Source organism: Aulonocara sp. 'chitande type north' Nkhata Bay, linkage group LG15, assembly GCF_057382095.1.
Source record: "Aulonocara sp. 'chitande type north' Nkhata Bay isolate Kocher_YH1m ecotype deep benthic linkage group LG15, A_spYH_male_GT1.1, whole genome shotgun sequence".
In the NCBI taxonomy this organism is placed as follows: domain Eukaryota; kingdom Metazoa; phylum Chordata; class Actinopteri; order Cichliformes; family Cichlidae; genus Aulonocara; species Aulonocara sp. 'chitande type north' Nkhata Bay.
In genome coordinates this window covers 34,622,718-34,648,928 of record NC_141358.1, presented here as the reverse complement: position 1 = coordinate 34,648,928, position 26,211 = coordinate 34,622,718, and the positions used below count along the sequence as shown (strand labels likewise).

The 26,211-nt window shown below is 41.9% G+C and overlaps 1 protein-coding gene across 2 annotated transcripts; it reads left to right on the top strand.

The window, feature by feature from the left end:
• The first annotated feature begins 1,314 nt into the window (after positions 1-1,314).
• On the top strand, positions 1,315-24,956 carry gopc (golgi-associated PDZ and coiled-coil motif containing). 2 transcript variants are annotated; one of them, XM_086263060.1, is made up of 9 exons: positions 1,315-1,847; positions 5,105-5,269; positions 9,640-9,663; positions 18,561-18,736; positions 21,131-21,296; positions 21,379-21,474; positions 23,346-23,510; positions 23,584-23,749; positions 24,268-24,956. In XM_086263060.1, the coding sequence occupies exons 1-9, from the start codon at positions 1,587-1,589 to the stop codon at positions 24,381-24,383; spliced, it is 1,335 nt and encodes a 444-aa protein (XP_086119186.1). In that variant the 5' UTR covers positions 1,315-1,586; the 3' UTR covers positions 24,384-24,956. The 2 variants fall into 2 exon arrangements, with proteins under 2 accessions (XP_086119186.1, XP_086119187.1); XM_086263061.1 differs by lacking the exon at positions 9,640-9,663 and having other exon boundaries at positions 1,316-1,847.
• The last annotated feature ends 1,255 nt before the right edge of the window (positions 24,957-26,211 follow it).

The following is a 26,211-nucleotide window of genomic DNA, read 5'->3' as shown; positions in this document are numbered from 1 at the left end:
TTTCTTCCTGAATACTATCGTTGTTTATATTTACTGCGGGACGAAACGGTAAAAACAGCGTTTTATAAGGAAAACGCTCGAAAGCCTGTGAGCAAAAACAACACCACCCCCCAAATGGCATTTAGTTGTTTAGGAAGGGGGGAAGTTTAAGGAGTGACAGCAGTGTTTTAAGATGTGAGAGATTTGCAACGTTTAGCGCAAATCTTGTGTAGTTAGTGTGTAGTGTAGTCAATAGTTTTGTTGTGTGTGTCAGAACAGTGAGGCGACCACTGAATGTTACAGGTGTTACAGGAGTGTTTTTCTCCTTTATCTCATAGTGGACAGAAATAATTTTTGGAGTGGCACAAATAATTTGTGTTGCATCAAATTTGATGCAGAACACCTGATTGTTCTGTAAATAGTTTGAAATGTTTATTTTTTTTTTTAAAAAACGCCTTGGCTGCATTTTTAGGTAAACAGCTGCAAAAAACTTGCATAACTCAGTTACTTTTTTGGAGAAGTAACTATATAATTAATTGCCCAATATTGGTCATTATATACTGTATTTTGCAAACAGAGGGTTACAGGACTCTCTCCCAGGCCAGACTCCTACTCATAATACAAGTCAGGGCTTTATAAAAAAAAAAAGAAAAGAAAAGAAAGTTGTGTTTTCAAAATTGGAGTTCAAGTTATTTTTACTTCAAGTTAAGTTACTTCCAATAGTGTTAACATACTACACAGGTCATGAACAAGATTTTTTTTTCATTGTAAGTGGGCTAAAGCAGTTAATTAAAAGTAGTCTAACATAATTGTAAATGCTGTAATTGGATTATTTTAATAAGCCATGTAACTTGGATGGATTCGATGCTGGCGTGACCACAGTGCACACGTCTACTGTTGCTCACAGGGAGTTTGTGTGTTCGCTCAGACACATGAAAAATTAGAGGGAACAATGGTCCGTGGCCTTGGTTTTTCTAACACCTGCGCTTCAGAAGCTTCCCATCCCTACGAGCAATACACCATAATGCTTTTTTGTGCACTGCATTCATGGATAGAGCCTGTTCAGTGCACAACTGCACATCCTCATCAGTTATTTAGTGAGCCAGAACTACACAATACGTGTTACTGGAACACTACACAGTAAGTCATTAAACTTGCAAATGTCACGAAAGCCCCGAGATTACTAAAATTATATTATTCATAAATAATGTTATTTAATTATTTATACAAAATTCCTCGCATTAGAAGACTTTAATTGTGAAAGTAAGAACAGGAACAAGCTCTGCGTTAACGTGTATTTCCGGTACGACGTCGACAGGTCCAATAGCAGTTCCTAGAACACCCACAGGGAACAGTTCCACAGTAGCGGAAGGAGTAGTCGTAGGTCTCTTGTATGCCGCTTTCTGCGTAGTGGCTGCTTGGATGAAATCGTGAATCTGATGTGGGACGTTCTGGTTAGACGTTGCTTCTTTCGGGAATTTTAAGTCTACGGACCAACACAGTGTTCATCACATTACAGCGATATTTTAACGGTGTTGACAGAGATTAATTTGTCATCATTTTTTAAGTTAGCACAAAGCTAACATCAGCGTTACCTTGCTCTAACCATGTCTGCTTCGACTGGATGCTCCCCATCGGGCCAGCACTCGGGCCTTGTCCCCAGTATGTCCATGTTTCGATGGCTAGAAGTGCTGGAGAAGGAATTTGATAAGGCTTTCGTGGATGTGGATCTGTTGCTTGGAGAAATAGATCCAGATCAAGTGGATATAACGTATGAGGGTCGGCAGAAGATGACCAGCCTCAGCTCTTGTTTCGCTCAGCTCTGTCATAAAACTCAGACTGTCTTCCAGCTCAACCATAAACTAGAGGTTAGTATTTCGTCTAAGAAGAGCGGTTAATATTAGGAAGCGGGTTTCCTGTTAATGAAATGATCACGCCGACTCCACTCAAGATTCAACAGAGTGACTAATGCCACAGAGCAGCACTGGTGTTTTCAGGGCTTCAGTCACTCCTGTGTTTTGGTGTCCTCCCTGTGCTTCTGAGGGTTTCTATCCATCTGTGGCACCGACCTGTAAACTGTGATCACATGGGTTATGGTATCCACAGCAGCCTTCGTTTGGTCATTGAAACCAACATAGGTGTTAGCATACTTCACATTCATTTGTCTTCTAGATACAGAACATGTTCTCAGGTGTCTTTGACCGCTTTATTAAATATCCTTTATAATTATGTAGCGCTAACGTTTTTTTTTAAATAAATAAATGAATTTCAGCATTTTTCGATTATTACGTCATGGCCTTAAAGTGACAATGATTATCTTTTCTTTAGATGTAATCATGATTGTGTGGTGTAATGTCTCGTTTGTTTTCTGGAGTGCCCTTCATTTTTTTCTGTAAATGTTAACATAAAACTAAAAACACTATCACTGTCATTCACTTATCCGTATTGTGTCTCTCTTATTAATATTATTATAATAATTTGTGTGTTTTTGTTTCAAGAACACGACCTGTCATTACTAATTTGACAAATCAAAAAGGCTCTCACGATAAAGACATGATTAAAAGCCTGAGACATTTTTGAACAATACAAACCTAAAGCAACAGGCTAATCCGCTCCAACACATATTATTGTTTAGGCCGTTCAAAGCTTCCGTACGTTTCCACAAAGCTGTCAGACTCGGTCTGTAAGTCGGCAGGCCCCAGGCTTCTTTTGAATGAGAGGGGCTTTAAAGACTAAGTCAGCACCTGAACTCCTTGGCATTTCCCCAGCAATGTTTGCTGTGTAATTAGGGTGTGTTGTCATGTCTAAAGAAGCTTTGCCATTTGTGAATATTGTCATTATGGGCTATATGTTTATGTTTACAATGTTTAAATAGGTGATACAGGTGCGAGTGACATCCGCATGAACCAGTGGTATTTCCTGCTTAGAGATAACCCTGCTTCTTCCAGCTTAGCTTGTTATCATGGTGATTCACCCTGCCAGCTGTTAAACTTGTTAAACAATGCATATACACTGTGCCATCCATCTATCAGATGGAGCAACCCTCTGTCCTAGACTTTGAACCTTGTTTCTAAATGTTTTCCAGTGGTGGAACAGAAGTGGATCAAGGAGGGGTCAGGACAGATGCACTGAGAAAAATGACTAAACATAACTTGTGTTTTGACAAAAATGTTGTGATTGTACAGTTTTGTTAGCTCAGCAATAGGGCTGGGTATCATCACTGATTTCTAGAATTAATTCGATTCTGATTCACAAGGTCCCGATTCGATTCGATCCACCGATTTCAATTAGATTTGAATCGGGGAAATTTTTCCTCAGAAATATTATAATTCTGATCATAATGTGCAATAATAACAGTGTGCAATACACATACACTTATTCTTCTTTTTTATACTAAGTTAATATACTGTGTTGTTTGTGTTGCGTTGTGATGTGTCATATCGTGTCGTGTTGTGTTATATGTAGTGCCGACGTAGGACAGTTTTCCAATTTCATTGTACTACTGTACTATGTATGACTGTGCAATGACAATAAAGAGTTATCTTATCTTATTTATCAGTACTGACACTTTTGAGACGTCATCAGAGGTGTAAGCATCACAGCAGATGCCTTTGTGTCAAAGTAACTGAGGATAAAACACAGAAAAACATGAAGGAGATTTTCCTGGCCTGGCTTTTTATATCAGTTAACCTTAAAAATATTCAGCAGTAGAACAAAAACGGAAGAAAACCTGCTCGTGAAGCAGAGCAAAGTCACAGAGGCATTTTGCAATTTGTCATAATTTTAAAAAGCATTTTTTAAAAGTGTGATTTTTTTATCGTGGTGGAAGAAAAACAGCAAAAGTAAGAGGGAATTCATGACTATGTTTAAGTGAAGCGGAATGTAAAGCTTAGTTTTGATCTTCTTTTGCTGCTGATTCAGTCAGTTTCGGTTGGAGAGTGATGAAACAGCAGCTTCAGAACCCAGCACAAAAAAAAGGACGTAAACACAGAGCGTCGACCAGACGCAGCAGAAGCTGTGAGGTGTTGGCTTTCAGGTGAGAAAGCTGACATCTCACTGATTTTGATGCGTCAGGTCTGCGCTTTGTGTTTACATGTTTGTGCGGAATACGTTTACCTGCACTCATTTACTGTTTTAGCTGTTTGGAGGTTGTTGAAATAGTTTTGTGAGCTTTAACCTGAGATTCTGGCGTTTCGGGCAAAATACATTTATATTTAAAAAGCAATTCAGGATTTTTATGAATTGCTTTATTCAAGCCAAAATCAATTTTAATCGGAAAATTGATTATTGAAACTCACCCCTACTCAACGTGCGTCTATTACAGCAGAAGGCGCAGGAAGGTCACCGCCTTTTCTGTCTGGAGTTGGCATGTTCTCCCTGTTTTTGCTACAGAATGTCTGTCCATGAATTAATGTCCTGAAGGTCAGGCAGACTTGGCTTGTGTGAAACAGTGTTTCATCTTTTCCGCCTCTTTAATTCAAGTACTAAATGACACATCTGCAGATCTTTTGATAAAGAGCTTTTAATAAACAAATACATCAGGGCTCTAGACTAACTTTTTGCCATGGTTGCACTGGTGCACCTAACTTTTTTTCTTAGGTGCACCAGTGCAAAAGGTAGCAGCAGCACAGAGTCGGTGCTGCGGGGCTTCAGCAGCACATTCAGCTACTCTAAGCAGCACCTTTATGATATGGGCATAATGTTGTCTGCTGTTGGCCACAGAGCCTTTCAGAGGTTTTTTTTTTGTTTTTTTTGTTTGTTTTTTACTCGAACAGCTGGTCGCAGGGATTTTTTTAGTAGCACCATTGAGAAATTAGCCTGCATTTGCGACCAAATTGATTGCACTCTAGAGCCCTGGATATGTAATATGTTATTTTCTTTAAAGACCTTTAGAATACCACATGAATACATTGTTGTGCTAAATTTATGGGATCGTAATGTTTCCGCACAGTAACTAATAATTAATACTCATAAATTACAAAGAAAAAAAAAGTATGTACTGTAAGATTTGGGTTTTGCAAACTACGAAAACAGTGATGCTGTGATCTGAGACCCATGCCCCTTTAAACCACCTAACACATCTGCTTCCTGTGCCCCATCCCTCTGTTGTTTCCTTTCACTCTAGGCTCAGCTGGTGGACTTGCGCTCAGAGTTGACCGAAGCTAAAGCTGCACGGGTGGTGGCAGAAAGGGAGGTCCACGACTTGCTCCTGCAGCTTCATGCTCTCCAACTGCAGCTTCATGTCAAGCAAGGCCAAGCTGAGGAGTCGGATAGCATCAAAGATAAACTGGTAGGGAGAACGGCTGTAATACAGTCAATCAGCCTTTGTAATCATTTAACAATAGTAACAGAGTTACTGATTGGCTGCAGTGAGTGAAGATGACATATTTATTATACAATCATTGAGTAATACACTGTCACTGACAACCTAGTCTTCTGTTTTCAGTCTAAGACGTTAGGTACGTGTATCAGACATGCTTGCTGACATAGCATTACAGTGTACAGCTTAGTGATGCGCCTGTAATTAAAAAAGTCAATGTCATTCTTGTACTCGGACCAAGACACGTATGTTCCTTTGAGGTAACATTACAATTTCAAGAGAAATTTCATTCCTGTTTACTCCTTTCGTCTTTCTACTCCAGGTCTTCTTACTGTTTTTCTGTCTTTCTAATGTCTTAATCAACAATAACACTCCCCGGCAAGCAGAATAACAACACTGTAAGCATACTGTAGTAGTTTCAGTGCTGTGGACAGGTGCCAAGTTCTGCTGGAAAACAGAAATAAACATCTCCGTTAGGGGTGTGTATTGGCAAGAATCTAGCGATACAATATGTATCACAATACAGGGGAGACCATACGATAGATTGCGATACTAAAAGCCAGACACTATTTGTGTTTATTAAGACTGAATTTAAGTGTAGGAAAATTCACAGTAAACAGTCCAAACTGTTAAATGCTTGGCATGAGCTATCTCAACTAAAATAGAGGGATACATTTCACTGGAGGAAACAAAACACTCTCTCTTTAAGTTCAAAATGAATGGAGAAAAATTAACATCTGCCTTATCAGAAGCCATGTCAAATAAACAAACAAAACAGCTTTACTGATATATCGACTATTTCTTTAACATGAAAAAAGTAAACAATGAAATGTTGATGTACTTATTGAGTACTTTTAAAACACTAATCCAAAAAATGCTCTCTGCAGCATCAAAACGAAGCACTTTTTTATGTTACCTTAACACAAACAAATATAAATCAAAAATGAAATTGCATGAAGAATTCATCTGAGTAAACACTGACAATATAAAGTGCTATTAAAATGAAGTGCTAATAAAAGAAAGTACAGCTCTGCAGTGTCCATCAATAGAACACTTTTTGTGCAACCTGAAAAGGGGAATTTGTTCACCTGTGTGACTGACGGTTCCACTGATCAGTTTTGTGATGTGCTGTAACAGTGGCCTACCATTCAGTGGCTCTCGAAGTCCAAGGGTCGCATGTCAAAGAAACTGTCTGTGCTGAGCTGAGACAGTCCAGCACTGTCGCTTTGCCTTCTTGATACAACTTTGGCAGAGTATGTCCATGAAGTGTTGTCGGGAGGGAACAGTGCAACAGGGCTCCAGTGTTTTAATCATATTACAAAATTATTTATTCTCCACAGCACTCAGAGGGCGCATGTCTTTGCAAATAAAAACAAGTACGGACTGCGCTATCTTTTTTTTGTTGCACGAGTTGAAGTTGCTGGTAGTTTCGAAAAGTTAACTTCTTTAATTGTCCGTTAAACACCTCATTTCATTTTAAAATTAGAATTTGACCCTATGTCGCTATTGTGTCTAGACACATGTACTTGTAAATTTGTTGTGTTACCCGAGTATTTGACTCTGGCGGTGAAGATTTTACAGACTGCATAGCTCTTGTCATAGTCTTTACTGCCTTCTTTTGTTCTGAATCCAAAATAAGTCCACACATGTGCTTTCAAAGCTGATGGAGGTCTCTTAGATGACTTGAGCCTGCTAACAGTTGTCTTTGGGCTCTGAGACAACTAACGTCTGCTAAGTGACGCTAGACTATAACACCCCTCAACAAGAATCAGTTATCACAGAGGCTAACGTTAGCCAGCTGAGAGATATAATCTCTCCAGCCTGTCCTGGGTCTGCCCCAGGGCCTCCTCCTGCTGGGACATGCCAAGACTAGAATTATTAACTCCCCTGCGAAAATTTGGCATTTTAAAAACTATTTCCCAAGTGACACTAAAGAGAGCAAAAATGGTGTCATGGTGCAAAACTAATTGTACAGAAATAGAATATGCTCTAGATCTAAAGGGTGCAATGTAGACAAAACATGTGTGTAATAAAACCTGAGTAAGTAAATTTGTTACTGCAGCATGTTAACTGAGCAGTAAGCGGATTGAAGGGGTGTTGTTAAGTAATCCAACATAGCAGGGGAAAGAAACTGTCCTTGTGGCGTGAGGTGTTGGTTGTGATTGACCACAGCATCCTGCAGCAATCTTCTTTGCCTGATTCAGTGTCCTGGAGGGTGTACAGGATTGCAGCCAGTCACCTCTTCAGTGCAGCGGATGATACGCTGCAGTCTGCCTTTGTGCTTGGTAGTGGCAGTAGCGTACCAGATGGTGATGGAGGAAGTGAGGATAGATTAAATGATGGAGGAGTAAAACTGCATCATCATTGACTTTGGCAGCTTGTATTTTTTTCCACCGATGCAGGAAGTACATCCTCTGCTGTGCCTTCTTGGTTAGTGAGCTGATGTTTAGCTCAAACTTTAGGTCCTGGGAGGTGATGGTTCCAAGGAAATTGTCATCTCCCTCCTATAGGCAGATTCATCTCCACCCGAGATGAGCCCGATGAGTTTGTCATTTGCAAACTTAAGGAGTTTGACAGATTGGCAATAAGAGGTTCAAATGTTGGTGTACAGGGAGAAGAGCCGAGGAAAAAGTACAGAGCCCTGAGGAGAACAGGTGCTGATGCGTTGAAAGTGAGACATGCCTGCCTAGACAGTAATTCGGTGATCCTTCTGCAGGTGTAAGCGGGAACATTTGGCTGTGAGAGTTGTCTTGTAGTAGAGCTGGGAGGACGGCATTAAAAGTGGAACTCAAGTCCACAAACTAGCCTGATATAGGTTCCTGCAGAGTCCAGATGCTGGAGGATGAAGTGCAGTGCCATGTTAACTGCATTGACTACGGACCTATTGACTCTTTAGGCAAACTGCAGGGATCCAGGAGATGGGATAGTACCAGATGCTCAAATGTCTAAATGACTACAGAGGGCAGAGCAGTCGGACTGTTTCTAATAACACTTTTCCACTTTAACTGAGCACTCAAAGTGCTCTATACGACTTGCCTCATTTGACCGTTCATATAAACACTTTGTTCTATGTTTTTTTTCTAAGTACTTTTTATGGATGCACCGGCAAGCAACTTGGGGTTAGTATCTTGCCCAAGGGTATTTGGCGTGCAGGCTGGAGCAGCCATGTTGCTTAGTCTTAAAAGTAATATGCACCATGTTTGGAGGTCAAAAGGCACTGCCGCAAAAACACCATAGCCAGAGTGAAGTTTGGAGGTGGAAACATCATGATGTAGGGCTGTTTATCAGCATAAAACACTGGCACGCTTCATATAATTGAAGGAAGGATGAGTGGAAAAATGTAGACATTCCTGATTGAAAAAATCTGCTGCCATCTAAGGGTGGAGGCAAGTCAATGATCCAAAACACACCCCAAAGGAAACTGTCAAGTGGTTTCAGTGAAAGAAAATAAATCTGTTAGAATGGTCCGGTCCAATCAGCTGACCTGAATCCAACTGAAAATCTATAAGGAAAAAAAACCTAAAGCTCAGAGTTAATGGAAGTGGCCCACGGAGCCAAAATCACAGAAATGCAATTTCTCCATACGGGAGGTGTCTTGAAGCTGTCACCAACAAAGCTTTTTGGACCAAGTATTAAATACATTTCAGTAAGTGTGTTCAATACTATTTCCCTCTGTCATTTCTCATTATTACACATAATGTCATTTATGGTTTGATTTCTTTGCATATGATGACTGGATGGGTTTTTACCAACATCTGGTGAGAGTTTCATGTCAGTGGGACCATCAAAAATATCTTAACTTATAAAATTGTTCAATACTTATTTTAGCCCCTTTATGTTAAAAAAATTTACACAAAGTATAAATGGTTTAGGACTGTAGTTGGAGAAATGCAGGGCTGAAGGGGTCACAGATCGGATGTTGACCTGGTTCAGAGCAAGGTTATTATAGTCAATTAAAAACTAAAACTAGATGTAAAAGAAACATTATATTTAACTTAAATAAAAACTGCACATGCCCCCCATACAGTAATTAAACAGATTAAAACTAACCTGTGAGAAATGCATATCCTTAAGTTTATACATCTACTATTTACTGAAGCCTTTTCAGAAATGATCTCAGGCAGGCTGGCTGGAGAAAATGCTGATAAATTATACAAGAATTAGACTAAAAATAAAACAGATTTTATGGAGGGATGAATCTAAATTTCTGGTTGAAATTGTACAAGGTTGGTGTCTGCTGCTGTATATCTGATGCTTTGTAACCTTTCTAATGCTTTTTGTACCAATTTCTCTAATCAAAGACTTTTTTCTTTTCTTTTTCTGTATATTTTCCTTTAAAGCCTACACCAACCTTAGAAGAGCTGGTAAGTCGGTGTAATGGTGTCTTTCCCAGAAAATGTAGCTACATGCCTCATTTCAACCATTTACACTTAATATATATACACATACACACACACACACACTGTACTCTTTACATGCATCATGTGCCCAAGGATACTTCAAAATGCAAATGCAGTTGTTGGGCTTGACTTTCGAAAATTAAAGTCAAAGAAGTGGTGTGACTGCGCCGTTTTCAACATTTGTTTATGAGGAAGTTCAGTGTCCATTTGCAGAGTGTGGGAATCAGGGTCAGAGACAATGCTTAAAATAACTGCTGACAATGCAATCAAAGTGGCTCGAGTTAAACTGTTCTTAACTACCAATGAAAAATGCAAGCTTTTGTTGATTTACATATGATAGGGTGTTAACTAAATCAGAGTTAGCCAAAGAACCAAAGCCTGCAATCAGTGATCAACTGTGAGTTTCAAAGCTGTAAGCAAACTACTTTCTGTGTAGGTGCCCTTCTAGCTAGGAGATGTGTTAAATACTCAAGTCAATAAGCAGCATTGTTATCTAGTGGCATAGTAACAATAGTGGCTGTATTAAGACAGGTGGGAACACATTCTTGTGAAAGTTGCTTGTATAAAGTAAAAACATCAACTAGCCGATTGGCACACTTTTAGTACACAGACAGGGACGTTATCAGGCCTGCAGCTTGACCTTTAGTCACTTTCACAGTAGGATTTGTCTCACATCCATTGTAGAAATCACAGACTGTCATGATTGATCATAGACACTCATGGGTAAACACCTAAAGTGGTATGTCCCTGTGGTATTCCCACCCACCAAGCCCCAAGAACAGCTGGTGTGTTGAATGCGTTGGAGGTGCGAGCAGCTGACCTGAGGAGATGGAGGATCATGGCTACGCTGGAAACCTGGACCCTCCATGTCCAATTACTACGACTACCTGAAATAAACTCTGAAGTTCTTCTAAAAGATGTGAAAGCAGCATTATGGACAATTCCTAATGCGACGGTTATTGAAAGCAGCTGGCTGATCTACACCGCAGCAGCAGTGATCACTGAAATGCTTGGCTACATGATGAACAACCACAAGGAGCAGTATTCTTCACTGAGAAAGGCAAGCTCAAGGCAGCACAAAGGAAACTTGGCAACTATTGGAACTGCAAAAAGGGGTACCTAAGAAATGCTGCAAGTTGTCCTGAGGCCTTAGAAACTGTCAAGCAAAGACTCAGAGCCTTGGGCAGCTGCTTGGCGAGGTAACCCAGAGATAGAAGCCAGGAGAATAAACCAGTTCAAAACTGTTCAGTTTAAAGCCCCTTTTCTATTAGTACCTACTAATTGACTTGCCACAGATCACCACGAGCTAACTTGGATCACCTGGTTTTCCATTACAACCCAGTGTGCGTGCTTGTCGTCATAGCAACGCATCTGGGCGTGGACAACAAAGGTGGACATCGAGGCAAGAACATACCTGCTGCTCAGTGTGTGGCTTTTCATCAGACTTGGGGACCACGGCATTGTTTTTTTTTGTTTTTTTTATAGCCATTTCCCCCCTTGCCAGGTTTCAAAAATGGTGGTTTTAATTTTTGTGATCAAGATACTTTCATGACTCATTGAGTGATGCTGCTGACCAACCAATCAGTGGCATGCAGTGTGACAATGATAACATTGTAGTACCTACTTAGAAAGTACCTGGTACCAGGTACTGTAACCTAATGGAAAACCCAAAAAGCCATGGCAAACGGTGCCGAGTCGAGAGGCGTGGGAGATGAAGGTTTTGCCTCACGTTCTAATTTTAAATACCCTATGAGACACAAGTAATCCTGCAGTCTAAGAGTGAAGTGCTGTAATGGGGTCATGTGGTACTATCAGGTTAGTACTATAAGATGGGGCCTGATTATTCAAGATCTTTAATGTGATGAGAAGGATTTTAAATTTGATCCTGGATTGAAGAAAAGCCAGTGTAAGAGAAATATGCTGTCTGTCTAGTACCTGTCAGTACTCTTGCTGCAGCATTTTAGATGAGCTGAAAGCTTTCCAGCGAGTTTTTAAGACATCCTGATAGGAATGGGTATCGTTTAGGTTTTATCCGATACCGGTGCCAAACCGGTACTTTTGAAATGGTGCCGGTGCTTAAACGGTGCTCGAACCGGTGCTTAAAGAATGGAGAACACAAACTTTGTCCAAAAACCTCTCATGTTTAGCTGTTTTCCACTTTTTCTTTGGTCATTTTAGCCTTTTTGGCCAGGGTGAAGGGAGTATCTGCCATCAAACAAGAAGACAGCCGCATGTAACTACAACGCTGTTTGCTAGTTCACCTTACGTGCATTAATTTATTAATGTGGTTAACTACTAAACGTAAATTACACACGAACAACTGTTACACCCCGGCCTAGGCAACCGGGGTGCAACGTATGGGGGCTCGTCCGGGATCGCTGGAGGGTCCGAAGGAGGGACAGCTTCGGCCTTCTGTCTTCGCTGGAGGGTCCGAGGACCGCTTCAGCCTCCGTCTGTCTTCGCTGGAGGGCCCGGGGACCGCTCCAGCCTTCATCCGCCTTCGCTGGAGGATCCGAGGGACCGCTCCAGCCTTCTGCAGCTGGTGGGCTGCGTGTCCGTGTGTGCAGCTGGTGGGCTGCGTGTCCGTGTGTGCAGCTGGTGGGCTGCGTGTCCGTGTGTGCAGCTGGTGGGCTGCGTGTCCGTGTGTGCAGCTGGTGGGCTGCGTGTCCATGTGTGCAGCTGGTGGGCTGCGTGTCCATGTGTGCAGCTGGTGGGCTGCGTGTCCATGTGTGCAGCTGGTGGGCTGCGTGTCCATGTGGGCAGCTAGTGAGCTGCTCATCCGCCTTCGCTGGAGCGTCCGAGGGACCGCTCCAGCCTTCATCCGCCTCTGCTGGAGGGTCCGGGGGACCGCACCAGCCTTCGTCGTCTGCTGGAGGGTCAGTGGGACCGCTCCAGCCTTCATCAGCTTCGTCTGCCTTCGCTTCAGCCATCCGTCTCCGCTGGAGGGTCCGAGGGACCGCTCCAGCCTTCATCCGCCTTTGCTGGAGGGTCCGTGGGACCGCTCCAGCCTTCATCGGCTTCGTCTGTCTGGATCAAACTTTTCACTTGGGGTTCACTTGTTTGATTTTTGGGTGGGGGGAAATGTTACGTTTCGGTGTTGTCAGTGTTTTGTTTTTTGCGTGACTGTCATGTATTTCCTGCTTTACTTTGAAAGTCTGTGTTATCTTAGTGTGTTCAGTTTACGTTTCCTTGTCTCGTCAGGTCTAATTTGCCCCAGCTGTGTTTCCCTCCTGTGGTCCATTCCCTAATTGCTCCTTCTATGTATTTAAGCCCTGTGTTTCCGTATGTCATGGTCGCGATCTCCCCCGTGTTGTAAATAGTTTGGTGTTTTGTTGTAAATAAATAGTCTGTTGTAAATAGTTGTGAATGGGTTTGTTAATACTTTCGTCATGGGATATTTTCGTTTTGGGATTTTGGTGGAGAGCCTTCGTGGTTTTATTTTCCTTATCTTTGTTTTTCTACGTTGCACCCCGGTTGCCTAGGCCGGGGTGTAACACAACATTAAGCTACTCACGCAGAGAAGAACGGCTGCTGCTGCCATCATCATCCGTCATCATTTCTGCTGCACCGGCAGGGCTAGCGGCCTGGACTCTCCTCTTCGGGTTTTTGGGGGATGTTGCTCCGGGTCCGATAACAGGCACCACACCCGCAGTAGATGTGCTCGGTGTGAGGTCTCGCAGCAAGCTATCAAATACGGTGCATTTCTCAGCTTTTAAAAAAACGCTATGCATCGCCAAGTTCGTTGTCAGCTTCGAGGTGTTACCTCCTTTGCACAGTATCACCTTAAAGCACTTGTTGCAGGCTGCTGAGTTTGCATCTTTTGCTGTGAAGTACAGCCAGACTTTTGACCACTTCGCCTTGGGCATTTTTAATCTGTAGCTCTGCTCTAAAAGAACATATGTACCTGGGCCCACCTACTATCCTTGGAAAGGTAAAATGGTTGGCTAGAATCCAAAGTGTATGATATCTCAGGAAAAAAAAAAAACACCGAAATAAAGCACCGCTTTTTGGTCTGGTTACTACCGTTTATGTCAGAACCGGATACCGGTACCCATCCCTACATCCTGATAATAATGAATTATAGTTGTCCATGAACTAGTTTTTCAGTGTCACTCTGAGACAGTATGTTTTTAATTAATATTGCACAAATGGAATGGTAAATGAACTGTTTTTATATAGCCTTTTTCTTTTTTCTGCTTTCTATCTAACATTTGCACACAATAATACTCTGATGGAGTCTAATATCATCCACGTCTTTGTCTTTAAGACATTCCCACAGTTTAACTAATTGGTATGTGTTATCTGGCATAAGGAATAGATAAAGTTGGATATCTGCATAGCAGTGAAAATATATGCTATGCCTTCTGATGATACTGCCTAAGGGAAGCATGTAAAACATAAACAGAATTGGTCCTAGCACTGAACCCTGTGGAACTCCATAATTAACCTTAGTGTTTGAAGAGGTCTCTCCATTTACATGAAGAAATTCGAGTGTATTATACAGATGAGATTCACAATACTGCAGCATAGGACTTTTAGTACCTGCAGCATGTTCTAATAGCGGTAATAAAACATTATGGACAACTGTATTGAATGCTGCACTGAGGTCTAGCAGGACAAGCACTGAGGTCTAGCAGGACGAGCACAGAGATGAGTCCACTGTCAGAGGCCATAAGAAGATCATTTGTAACCTTCACTAAAGCAGTTTCTGTACTGTGATGGGCAATTTTAACTACTTTAAAGTAGTTAAAATGGTTTAACTACTGTTTTTAATAGTGTAAAGACCAGTTTTTTCAGGCTAAATGATGATCTTCTAAATTAGTGACATGTCATTTCTTCTCCCGACCATGAATTATCTACTTTAAGGTGCATGTTTGAGAGTTATACCAAGGAGTCAAGTACTTCTGATTTGAGGTTTTCCTTTTCAGAGCAGCTACAGTATCCAGCATTTTATGCAGTGAAGCTGTGACACTATAAACAAGTGTCATGAAATCAATTCATTACTGCTGTGTAATCCACTGTTGTAAATTTAAGAAATGATCAGACAAAAAATGGTGTTCAGGGAATACTGTTAATGTTCATTTGCTTTGCCATATATCATAATAAGATCTAGAGTAAGACTAAGTGTTGAGTGCGTTCTTTTATTTTTTGAAAGAAGACACTTATTTCTAATAATTGGCCTTGTTGAGGCTGTCATTTTTAATATCTACATCAATGCAAAAATCACCCCCACTAATTATTTTAGCTGAGCTGAGTACCAAATCAAAACATCTGAGAAGTCAGATAGAAACTCTGAGTAAGGCCCATAGATAACAACAAATAACACTGTTTTTGAGGTTTCCAGCTTGCATGGACAAGGCTAACCATCAGGCTTTCGAATGAATTAAGACCATGTCTGGGTCTTTGGCTCATTAACAAGCTGGAGTGGAAGATCTTGTTCTAAGTTTAATAACTTTTTGGACACCACTTAGACAGCCAGAAATTTAACGAGAACATATCACTCCTGGTCCGACTGGGGAGGGGACCAGGAGTCTAACATACAGAAGCTACAGTGGGGCAAAAAAAGTATTTAGTCAGCCACCGATTGTGCAAGTTCCCCCACCTAAAATGATGACAGAGGTCAGTAATTTGCACCAGAGGTACACTTCAACTGTGAGAGACAGAATGTGAAAAAAAAATCCATGAATCCACATTGTAGGATTTGTAAAGAATTTATTCGTAAATCAGGGTGGAAAATAAGTATTTGGTCAATAACAAAAATACAACTCAATACTTTGTAACATAACCTTTGTTGGCAATAACAGAGGTCAAACGTTTACTATAGGTCTTTACCAGGTTTGCACACACAGTAGCTGGTATTTTGGCCCATTCCTCCATGCAGGTCTTCTCGAGAGCAGTGATGTTTTGGGGCTGTCGCCGAGCAACACGGACTTTCAACTCCCGCCACAGATTTTCTATGGGGTTGAGGTCTGGAGACTGGCTAGGCCACTCCAGGACTTTCAAATGCTTCTTACGGAGCCACTCCTTTGTTGCCCAGGCGGTGTGTTTTGGATCATTGTCATGTTGGAAGACCCAGCCTCGTTTCATCTTCAAAGTTCTCACTGATGGAAGGAGGTTTTGGCTCAAAATCTCACGATACATGGCCCCATTCATTCTGTCCTTAACACGGATCAGTCGTCCTGTCCCCTTGGCAGAAAAACAGCCCCATAGCATGATGTTTCCACCCCCATGCTTCACAGTAGGTATGGTGTTCTTGGGATGCAACTCAGTATTCTTCTTCCTCCAAACACGACGAGTTGAGTTTATACCAAAAAGTTCTACTTTGGTTTCATCTGACCACATGACATTCTCCCAATCCTCTGCTGTATCATCCATGTGCTCTCTGGCAAACTTCAGACGGGCCTGGACATGCACTGGCTTCAGCAGCGGAACACGTCTGGCACTGCGGGATTTGATTCCCTGCCGTTGTAGTGTGTTACTGATGGTGACCTTTGTTACTTTGGTCCCAGCTCTCTGCAGGTCATTCACCAGGTCCCCCCGTGTGGTTCTGGGATCTTTGCTCACCGTTCTCATGATCATTTTGACCCCACGGGATGAGATCTTGCGTGGAGCCCCAGATCGAGGGAGATTATCAGTGGTCTTGTATGTCTTCCATTTTCTGATGATTGCTCCCACAGTTGGTTTTTCACACCAAGCTGCTTGCCTATTGTAGATTCACTCTTCCCAGTCTGGTGCAGGTCTACAATACTTTTCCTGGTGTCCTTCGAAAGCTCTTTGGTCTTGGCCATGGCGGAGTTTGGAGTCTGACTGTTTGAGGCTGTGGACCGGTGTCTTTTATACAGATGATGAGTTCAAACAGGTGCCATTCATACAGGTAACGAGTGGGGGACAGAAAAGCTTCTTACAGAAGACGTTACAGGTCTGTGAGAGCCAGAGATTTTCCTTGTTTGAGGTGACCAAATACTTATTTTCCACCCTAATTTACGAATAAATTCTTTACAAATCCTACCATGTGAATTCATGGATTTTTTTTTCACATTCTGTCTCTCACAGTTGAAGTGTACCTCTGGTGCAAATTACTGACCTCTGTCATCATTTTAAGTGGGGGAACTTGCACAATCGGTGGCTGACTAAATACTTTTTTGCCCCACTGTAACTGTGCTCCATGAGCATCTAGCAAACTAACAAATGAGTCAGCTGCTAATGGACCAAACAAACCCAGAATGGCTAACTGAAAACGGGCCAATCCCGTTCAACTGCTGGTCAGTAACCTGCCTCAGCACCACATGGAGCAGGGAAAAGAAAGGACAGATGGGCAAAACACCAGCTCCTGGTAGATAGACTGTAAGACCAGACTGACCAACCTGTGCACTGCCTGGATTGACTACAAGAAAGCCTACTACTCAGTGCCTCACACATGGGTCCTGGAATGCCTACAATTGTACAAGATCAATAGGACTCTAAGAGCCTTTGTCAGGAACTCAATGGGGATGTGGCGAACAACACTAGAGGCCAACTTCAAGCCAATCGCAAAAGTCATTATCAAGTACAAGATTAAACAAGAAGATGCTCTGTCACTACTGCTGTTCTGCATAGGCCTGAACTCCCTTAGCCAGACCAGACAAACTACGGAATGGAGCAATTGTCAGCCACCTCCTCTACATGGAAGTGTGTGCCAGGAGTGAACGAGACATCGATTCACTGAGTCACATCACTAGAATCTACAGCATCATCAGAGTGTTATTTGAACTGGAGAAGTGTAGTCGGATGGCAACAAAGAGAGGGAAGGTAGTCAGAACTGAGGGAATTCCACTACCAGAAGGCAACATCGCAGACATCGAGGACAGCTACAAGTGCCTGGGAATTCCACAGACAAATGGGAGGCTGCTAGGAAAGCTGCAGTCATCAAATACATGCAGAGAGTACAAGATCAAGATCCAGGCAGTCAGCACCTGCCAGTCGTCAGATACCCTGCTGGGATAATCAGCTGGCCTGAGAGAGAGAGAGAAGCCACTGACATCAAGACAAGAAAGCGTCTTATCATGCGTTAGTGAGCGTTAGTGACCTAGACTTGGAGGATGCCTTACCCCAAGTCCAGCACCCTGAGACTGTATACTAAGCGGATGGAAGGTGGCTGAGGACTAGTGAGTGCCAGAACCAATGTCCAGGATGAAAACACAAAGGTCCATGAGTTCATCAGCAAGCCACAACTGATAGTGTGGCTCCTCCATGGTATGTACCACTGGCGGATATAAGAAGTGGATAATATTGAGAAATCCTGCCAGACATAGTAGTGGTGGATAAGCAGGGGAAGTGGGCTGTAGTGATAGATACCAAGTGATAACTGGAGAACTCATTGCAGTGAGCCCCAAACTGGGCGAGCAGGTCCAGCACATGCCAGGAATAAAAATCCAAAAGAGCGCAGCCTGCATTGTGCCTGAACTGGAAGGTAACAGAGGACAGTAGTTGTCAATGAGCAACAGGTTTGAAAACCTCAACAATAAGGCAATCTCTTATCAAACACTGTGCTATACTCCCTCAAGTCCAAAGTTTGATATAGATTCAATTTACAATTGTTGAAAAATGCCACATTAAGAGTCTTCTATTTATTAGTGAGATTGGGATCAGCCTGTCAGCTGTGGTTTATCCCCGTGTACCTAGTTTTCTCATGGTTATTTTTCTGCAAATTACATAAAATTACATAGACTAATGTGAATGTAAATCAGAGTTTAACCTCCTCATATAACATTTGTAATTAATCATGATTAATTTTTGCAAATTTAACATTACATTTTCATAATATTCATTTTAAAAAAAAATAGGTTAATATTTTGTACTTACAATGTATGTGTTTGTTCTAGGAACAGGAGCTCGAGGCCAGTAAGAAGGAGAAATTAGCAGAGGCAAAAATGGAGGCAGAAACCAGACTATATAAGAAAGAAAACGAGGCCCTTCGCAGGCACATGGCAGTACTGCAGGCCGAAGTCTACGGCGCCAGACTGGCTGCTAAATACTTGGACAAGGAACTGGCTGGCAGGTAAGACGTTAAAGTTCAAACTATTTTTAGTGCAAAGTTTAGGTTTGCTAAGACTATTATGGTAACTTCTAATAATAATAATAATGATAATAATGATGATGATGATGATGATGATTCTAATAAGCAATTAGTATAATAATTAGGAAGTCATGCACATGAAGGCACATGGCACAGACTACATGCAGTGGAAGTGACGACTAATGTGAGAAGAGTGAAATGATGGGGTTTAGTGTAGTCTGTAATCATGTTGAGAACATGATAATGGTGACAGTTTTGTTGAGATTAAAATATCAGTTTGGACCTGTGCAAGAGGAAAGCACACACTATAACATGTATACACAAGTATAATAAACAAATACAAGAAATTATTATACGTATGTCTATCAGTCTTTGTACCTATGTTGCTGAAAACCAAAGTGAAGTTTCTAGTGTAAAATAAATTTGAATGAGAAATGGTCTCTTCTGGGGGACCTTGTTTCAGTAGCACAGTAATCACTTCTCATTAGTAGGCAACATCAAAGGGTAGATGAGTATTGCTCTCTGTTTATCCCCGTTAATGGGCTACATACGACAGGCCTTTAAGGTGGCAGTACTTACACCATTTGCCGAGCCAATCTTCAACTCCCATTCACCAAAAATCCTTTAAAGAGTAATTGTAAAACAGCTAACTAATCATCTGCAGAGGATTAGTTTATTTAAAGTCTAGGAATTAAGGCACTCCGCTGCGGTGGTTTGAATCATATCTTTCTATTAAGTCAATTTGTTCGTGTAAATGGGGACAGAAAGCTTAACTATAAAGTTTACATTTGATATGCCTCCCTTAGGCAGTATTGTTGAAAGGCAGAGCCTTTATTGGAAGAATCTTTTAAAGACATAAAGACCTGAATGAATTTCCTGCTTCTAATTTCAGATAAAACTGAGATTTTGTACTTGACCCCAAAAAAACTTAAAAACATGGTGTCTAAACCAATAATAAGAGGCAGCTCCTTAAGTTTCCCGGCCCGTCTTCTGTGGAACCAGCTCCAAGATTTGGGGCACAGACACTCTCTTCTTCACTTTTAAAATTAGGCTTCTAACTTTCCTCGTTGATAAAGCTAATTAGGGTTAGGGCTGGATCAGGTGACCCTGAATCTTCCCTTAAGCTGGGCTTACACTGTGCGATTTTTTTTCAGTCGCGTTATTCAGCTTCTGCTCAAACTGCACGATTGACTCGCAGGGGTTAGAAGTTGGTAGGTCACGATGCAGGTCTCACACTATACGGCCCGATGCTCTGATGCGACCTGAGTGCTCACACTGTGCGTCCATAAAATGAAGGTTATAACAGAAATTCTGTCGCTCGCTCTCCCTCTCTTTCTTTCACTCACACACACACACACACACACACACACACCACCATCAACTTTGCTAAATTGCTAATGAAAAAAATTAATCAGGCAGCTGTGATTAAGCAGCAGTGTCGATCCGACTATTTTCACGGTTGTTGTGGTCGTGATAATTTTGTGAGGCCACATCGAAAAGGCTCGGATGAGCTTTCCAAAGTTCTACAAGTTGTGCCTCCATCGCTTGTGTCCAGATCACACACTGCACTGCCGTGATGCGCCGTCTTTACACTGACATTTGTGTTTGCGCGTCCGCAGTGTGAGAAGCTGCAGTGACACACTCACGACGGTCGCGATTGATGATCGGGAGCTGGTCGTGAGGAGTTAATCGCTTTCCGTTACCCCACGTATACTACACGATGCAGGCCAAAATCGGGCCGATCGCCAAAACGGTCGCACGACTCAAAATTGGCTCAAAAATCGCACAGTGTAAGCCCAGCATTAGTTATGCTGCAATACGTCTAGGCAGCTTGAGGCTTTCCATTGTGCACTGAGTGCTTCTTCTTTAGTTACCAATCTCACTCATTGTTCTTACTCACCACTCTGTGTTTAATCACTTGTCAATATTAATCTCTAGTTCTTTTCCACGGTGTGTTTTTTTTGTTTTGTTTTGTTTTTTTAATTTTATTTGGTCCTGTTTTCTTTCTCTCAACCCCAACCAGCAAGCTGCCCGTCCCAGCAAGAGCCTAGTTCTGCCAGAAATGTCACCCTGTTCAAAGGGCGTTTTTCCTTCCCACTCTCACCAAGCACTTGCTCAGAGGGGAACATTTGATTGTTGGGGGTTTCTCTGTGTGTATTGTTGTAGGATCTTTACCTTACAATATAAAGTGCCTTGAGGCGACTGCTGTTGTAATTTGGCGCTATATAAATAATATTGAATTGAAATGTGTGATCCATGCATTATACTTACCTATGACCAGTGATGTCACAGATGTCAAATATTTTACATATTTCAGTAAGATATTAAATGGCACATACAGACAGTAATTAGATCTTTGCTTGGTTTGTCTTTCAGGGTGCAGCAGATACAGTTACTGGGTCGTGACATGAAAGGGCCAGCACATGACAAGCTCTGGAATCAACTGGAGGCAGAAATTCACCTTCACCGCCATAAAACTGTGATCCGAGCATGTAGAGGTCGAAGTGACCCAAAGAGACCTCTTCCCTCTCCTGTGGGACATGTGAGTGTAAAACTACAAAGTAGTGGAAGCTGTTGGTACCTTTAGTTCTGCGTCCAAAAGTTGTTTTTGTGTGTAATTACAGGATCCAGACATGCTGAAGAAAACCCAGGGAGTTGGCCCTATCCGAAAGGTTGTGCTGGTCAAAGAGGATCATGAGGGTCTAGGAATTTCCATTACAGTAAGAAGTCTCAGTATTTTATCTTTTTAATCAGCAGCTGGCCATGTTTGGATCAAACCTTACTTAAGTAAAATGGTAAATGGCCTGTATTTGTATAGCGCTTTATCGTATCGAGTATCGAGGTTCTGTTCTCTGTTCACTCCCCATCTGAAGCTAGGGGGTTTTCATCTACTAAGATGATGCGGTCATAGCATATTTCGGTCATCAGTGGTAATGAGCAGGACCATCTCCTCCAATTTCTTGGGGGTGACATTTACTTGCACCTTGCATTCTCTGTCTTTAAGAAGCACTATCATCCTTGTTTAAGCTTCAGTTGGTTAGATGTCCACTTTGTCTAAGGCTGTTTCAATAAGTATGTATGTCCAAACTTTCCAACTGGAGTCGGACATGGACCCACTTTCTACTTACTTTTTGAGTAAGCAATGAAGCCTCAATGAGAGTGCAAGTATCTGTGGGTTCACTGAACACAGGTAACAGTGGTGGATTATTCACAATGTCTGTGACCTCAGCCAAAAATGTTCTCAGCAACTCACACTTGACTTTGGAAGATCCCATCCAAAGAGGCATTGAGTCCAGTGCAAAGTGGCCCTGGGGCCAGATGACGAGCCACTCAGTCCACCCCAATGGATAAAAGAAGACCAAGAGACCAGTGTACCCTGCCCTGAGATAGGGCTACCGAGGACCCATCCTGTAGCTAGTCACGGAGAGGGATACCATCTGGTAGCCAGGCCTTAGCCCATAGGACCTAGCGCGGTAGGGGTTTGGTGCAATGTGTGTCGAGCAGCACTCAGGGGCAGAGGCCGTGGTTGTCTAATCCCCAGCTAACAAGGCTGGCTACTTAAATGGAATGTGACCTCTCTGGTGAGGAAGGAGTCTAAGCTAGTGTGTGAGGTTGAGAAAAATCAGCTAGATATAGACAAGCTAACCTCAACGCACGGCTTGGGTTCTGGTGGGTGGCGGCAGGCAGGGGTGGGTTCTTGTAATCACGCGCTTGCTGCCAGTACGTTGGGGTTTTTCTGGTGGACAATAGGGATGCTTCACTGTGCCTTTGGGTTGGGGAACGGGTCCTAAATGTCATTTGCTTTTATGCAGTGAATGATAGCCGTCTTGGTGTCATTGAGTGGGTGCTTCATCCGGTGACTTCCTACTGGGAGACTTCAACACTCATGTGGGCAATGACAGTGAGATCTGGTATGTTTGGGAGGAACAGCCTGGGTGATCTGAAACGACCAGTTCTTTGTTACTGGATTTCTGTGCAAATCACTGTTTGTCCATAATGAAGACGATAAGTGCATGTGGCACCAGGACACCCTAGGTCGATGATCGATTTTGTACCATCAGATCTGCTGCCGGGTGTTCTGGACACTGATAAAGAGGGGGCGGAGCTGTCAGCTGATCACCATGTAGTGGTGAGTTGGGTCAGGTGGAGAGGGAGGATGGTGGACAGACCTGCCGCACCAAAACGTGAGCTGGGAATGTGCGGCGTAGGCCCCGGTCTGGGAGATCTTCAACTCTCACCTCCGGAGGTTTGACTTCCCACTGTCACCAAGTGCTTGTTCAGACGGTTGTTTGATTATTGTAGGATGAAGGTTACAATATAAAGAGCATTGAGGTGATTTCTGTTGTGATTTGGCAGTATATAAATAAATGAAATTTAATTGAAATACACCTTTGTAGTGAGCAATGTGTCATATCATTAACAAGTTGTTGTGTAACAGCCAGAGTTCAAAGAGCCAATTGCGTGATATCGCTTTTAGAAATGGAAGCGCCATTAGAACACAGTCTGATAGTGCTGTTCATCTGTGTCATTATGACATAGTGCATTAAAGCTGCTTTCAACTCATTTCATTCCTTCGGCCTCACTTTCTCAGGGTGGGAAGGAGCACGGCGTTCCCATTTTAATTTCAGAGATCCATCCCAGTCAGCCCGCAGACAGATGTGGAGGGCTGCATGTTGGAGATGCCATCCTTGCTGTCAACAGCATCAATTTGCGAGATGCCAAACATAAGGAAGCTGTCACCATTCTCTCTCAGCAGGTAACACTGGCACGCACATACACGTGCTCCCTGCATATCGCTGTTTGTGGTTAATTCTTTGTGTCTGTGTCAGCGAGGACAGATAGAGTTCGAGGTCGTGTATGTGGCTCCTGAAGTGGACAGCGATGATGAGAATGTGGAGTACGAGGATGACAGCGGCCATCGCTACAGACTCTACCTAGATGAACTGGATGACAGCATCACAGCACCACCTAGCAACCGTTCAGCATCACTTCAAGGTACGAAGAAATCTGCAGATCAATGAAAGAGCTTTTAACAGACTTTGTCCATATGTGAAGGTGTGCACTGTTTATACCTTCACCTTTGTAGAAGCGGGTGCATGTTGGAAAATTGGATTTTGCGGGTTTTCTGTTTTTCAGAAAAATCATCGTTGTTGTTTTAGTTTCTTTTGTTTTATATATAAAAATTCTGATAACACATTTCCACTTGACTTGTAGTCCCCCTTCAGCTACGATATGGGATGTAACTGCACAGAGAGCCAGACACATAATACACATAAACACATACTACACATAATACATACAAATTGAAACAGCCCTATATTAAAAAAACAACATAGAATGAGCTAAAAAGCAACATCTCACAAGGTGTCAAAGGCCAGGGTGAAGAGATGAGTTTTCTGAAGTGGTTTGGAAACAGGATAGAGAACAGGAGAAGATCTGCTGCTGGTTGTCCAGGTTGCTTTTAATTGACGATGAGGATGAGTTTGCTTATTGTCTCTGTGTCCATCCTTTAGCACTGGAGAAGTTATCACTGAGCAATGGAGCAGAGTCTGGAGATACTGGGATGTCCAGTGAGACACCTTCAGGGGAAACTCCTTCAAAGCCACCAGAAACTGACTGCTCTTCCTAGAAGCTGCTGGAATGTGGAAAGGAAAAGAACTGAAATGAAATTCAGTGACAATCCTGTGAAAAGGGGAACATCTGTTTTCCCTTTTCTCCTTGGAGTGATGTAATTTTCTGGTCATGCAACAATGATTTTTGGGTTTTAAAGTCCATATTCTTAAAGTGGAGGTATGTGCAGAAGGGAGTGATGCTGGACTCTGATAAACTTGGTGATATACAGGATAATAATGCAGGTGATGGATGTCACCAAGTTATCGTGGAGGTGTTTAGTGGAGACACTTGTTTTGCTTTACTTTGTATAGTTACTCCTCAAAGAATCTGTTACCAAACTTCTCAGATCTAATCCGTTCATGTTCATCCAAATGAGATGTTAAAGAATAATTTTATATATGATTATCCCACCCGAATATTTTAACACGACTATGTTACAAAAATAACACTTTGTAATTGAATACAATTCTTTGGGTTCCCTGTTGATTTGTCTATCGCTGTTCATTATATTTCATTATTGCTTCTGTTGTGCCACATGTACTTTATGAGGTGTTCCTCACAATGTAATAAAATACAACAAACTTGCAAACTGTTTTTATCTCAGCCCCTGACCAACAGGCCTCACCACTGTGCAGAGATATTTAGTTCAATACATTCTTCTTATTTCTTACTACTGTTAATATTATTATTATGGCCCAAAGAAACAGAAGTAAGTTAATCCCACCCCCATGAACAACACTGTCTAAACACTCTCAATGCTATGTTATGCATTCAGGTCAGTCTTTTTTATTTTATTTTATTGTCTTGGTTCCAGTCTTGTTTTTATCTTTGACATAATTGAAAGCATTCAAAAGTCCAAAACATATTTTCCCATCTCGCGTTAGCAGGCTTACAAAACGTGTGCAAAAGACAAATCAAATACAATCAGTGTACGCAAAATAATAATATATTAAGCGTTCTTCAGCAGTAAAGACTCAAACAACTGTAAACGTGAAAACCGCAGACATCACAAAAATGTTTGATCATTCATACTTAAAATAGTAAAAGATAAATGAGTATATTTATCCGTATTTATAAAGGGGAAACTGCTGCTGCAGACTCCCTGAGCTCTGTAGGTAAGGCTCTCTGCTACAGTGCAGGCTCGCATCAAAAGCACTGAATGATCCCTGTTCTTATAGAGATGTTATCAAATGAGGAGGATGGTGAGTCGTAATAAAATGCAACACTTGCCAATAAGATGAGTGATCAATGTTGCAGAAAATGTATAAAAATGATTTTATTGCTGCAGCTGTACTTCAAATGTTGAAACTTCAGAATCATGTAAACATTAAATATTACTGTTCCATGACCTAAAACAAAAAACCATAATTTTCTTGATTAAATGGACGCTGTCAGTGTGTGTTCTGTGTTCCAGGAATCTGTTTAAAACAGACTGAGCAGTAGAGAAGAATTGTTTATTTAAATACTCCTATACATTTTCTTCCCATGACAATGCGGTGCAGTGTTTGCACTTCATTCGGTGGTTTTTATTGAGGTACAGCTCAACTACTTGCATATATAGGATGCATTCCCCCAGTAGAACCATTCTGTAAATAATAGAATCAGAGGAAAGATGGTGGAAAAGCCCTTAATACTTCACTCGTTCACCCAAGAACCAGTTTATCTGACATTTACACTCCAGTGGATGCATCATAGAGCAGCGTGGGGTTAGTATGTAACAACGATATGTAGCACCCAGGGATTGAATTACCAACCACTGCCATTAAGTAATGACCTGCTTTACCCTCTGGGTAACATTAGTATTAATCTAATAAAAGTAAGTGTTACTGCCCATTAATCTGGCT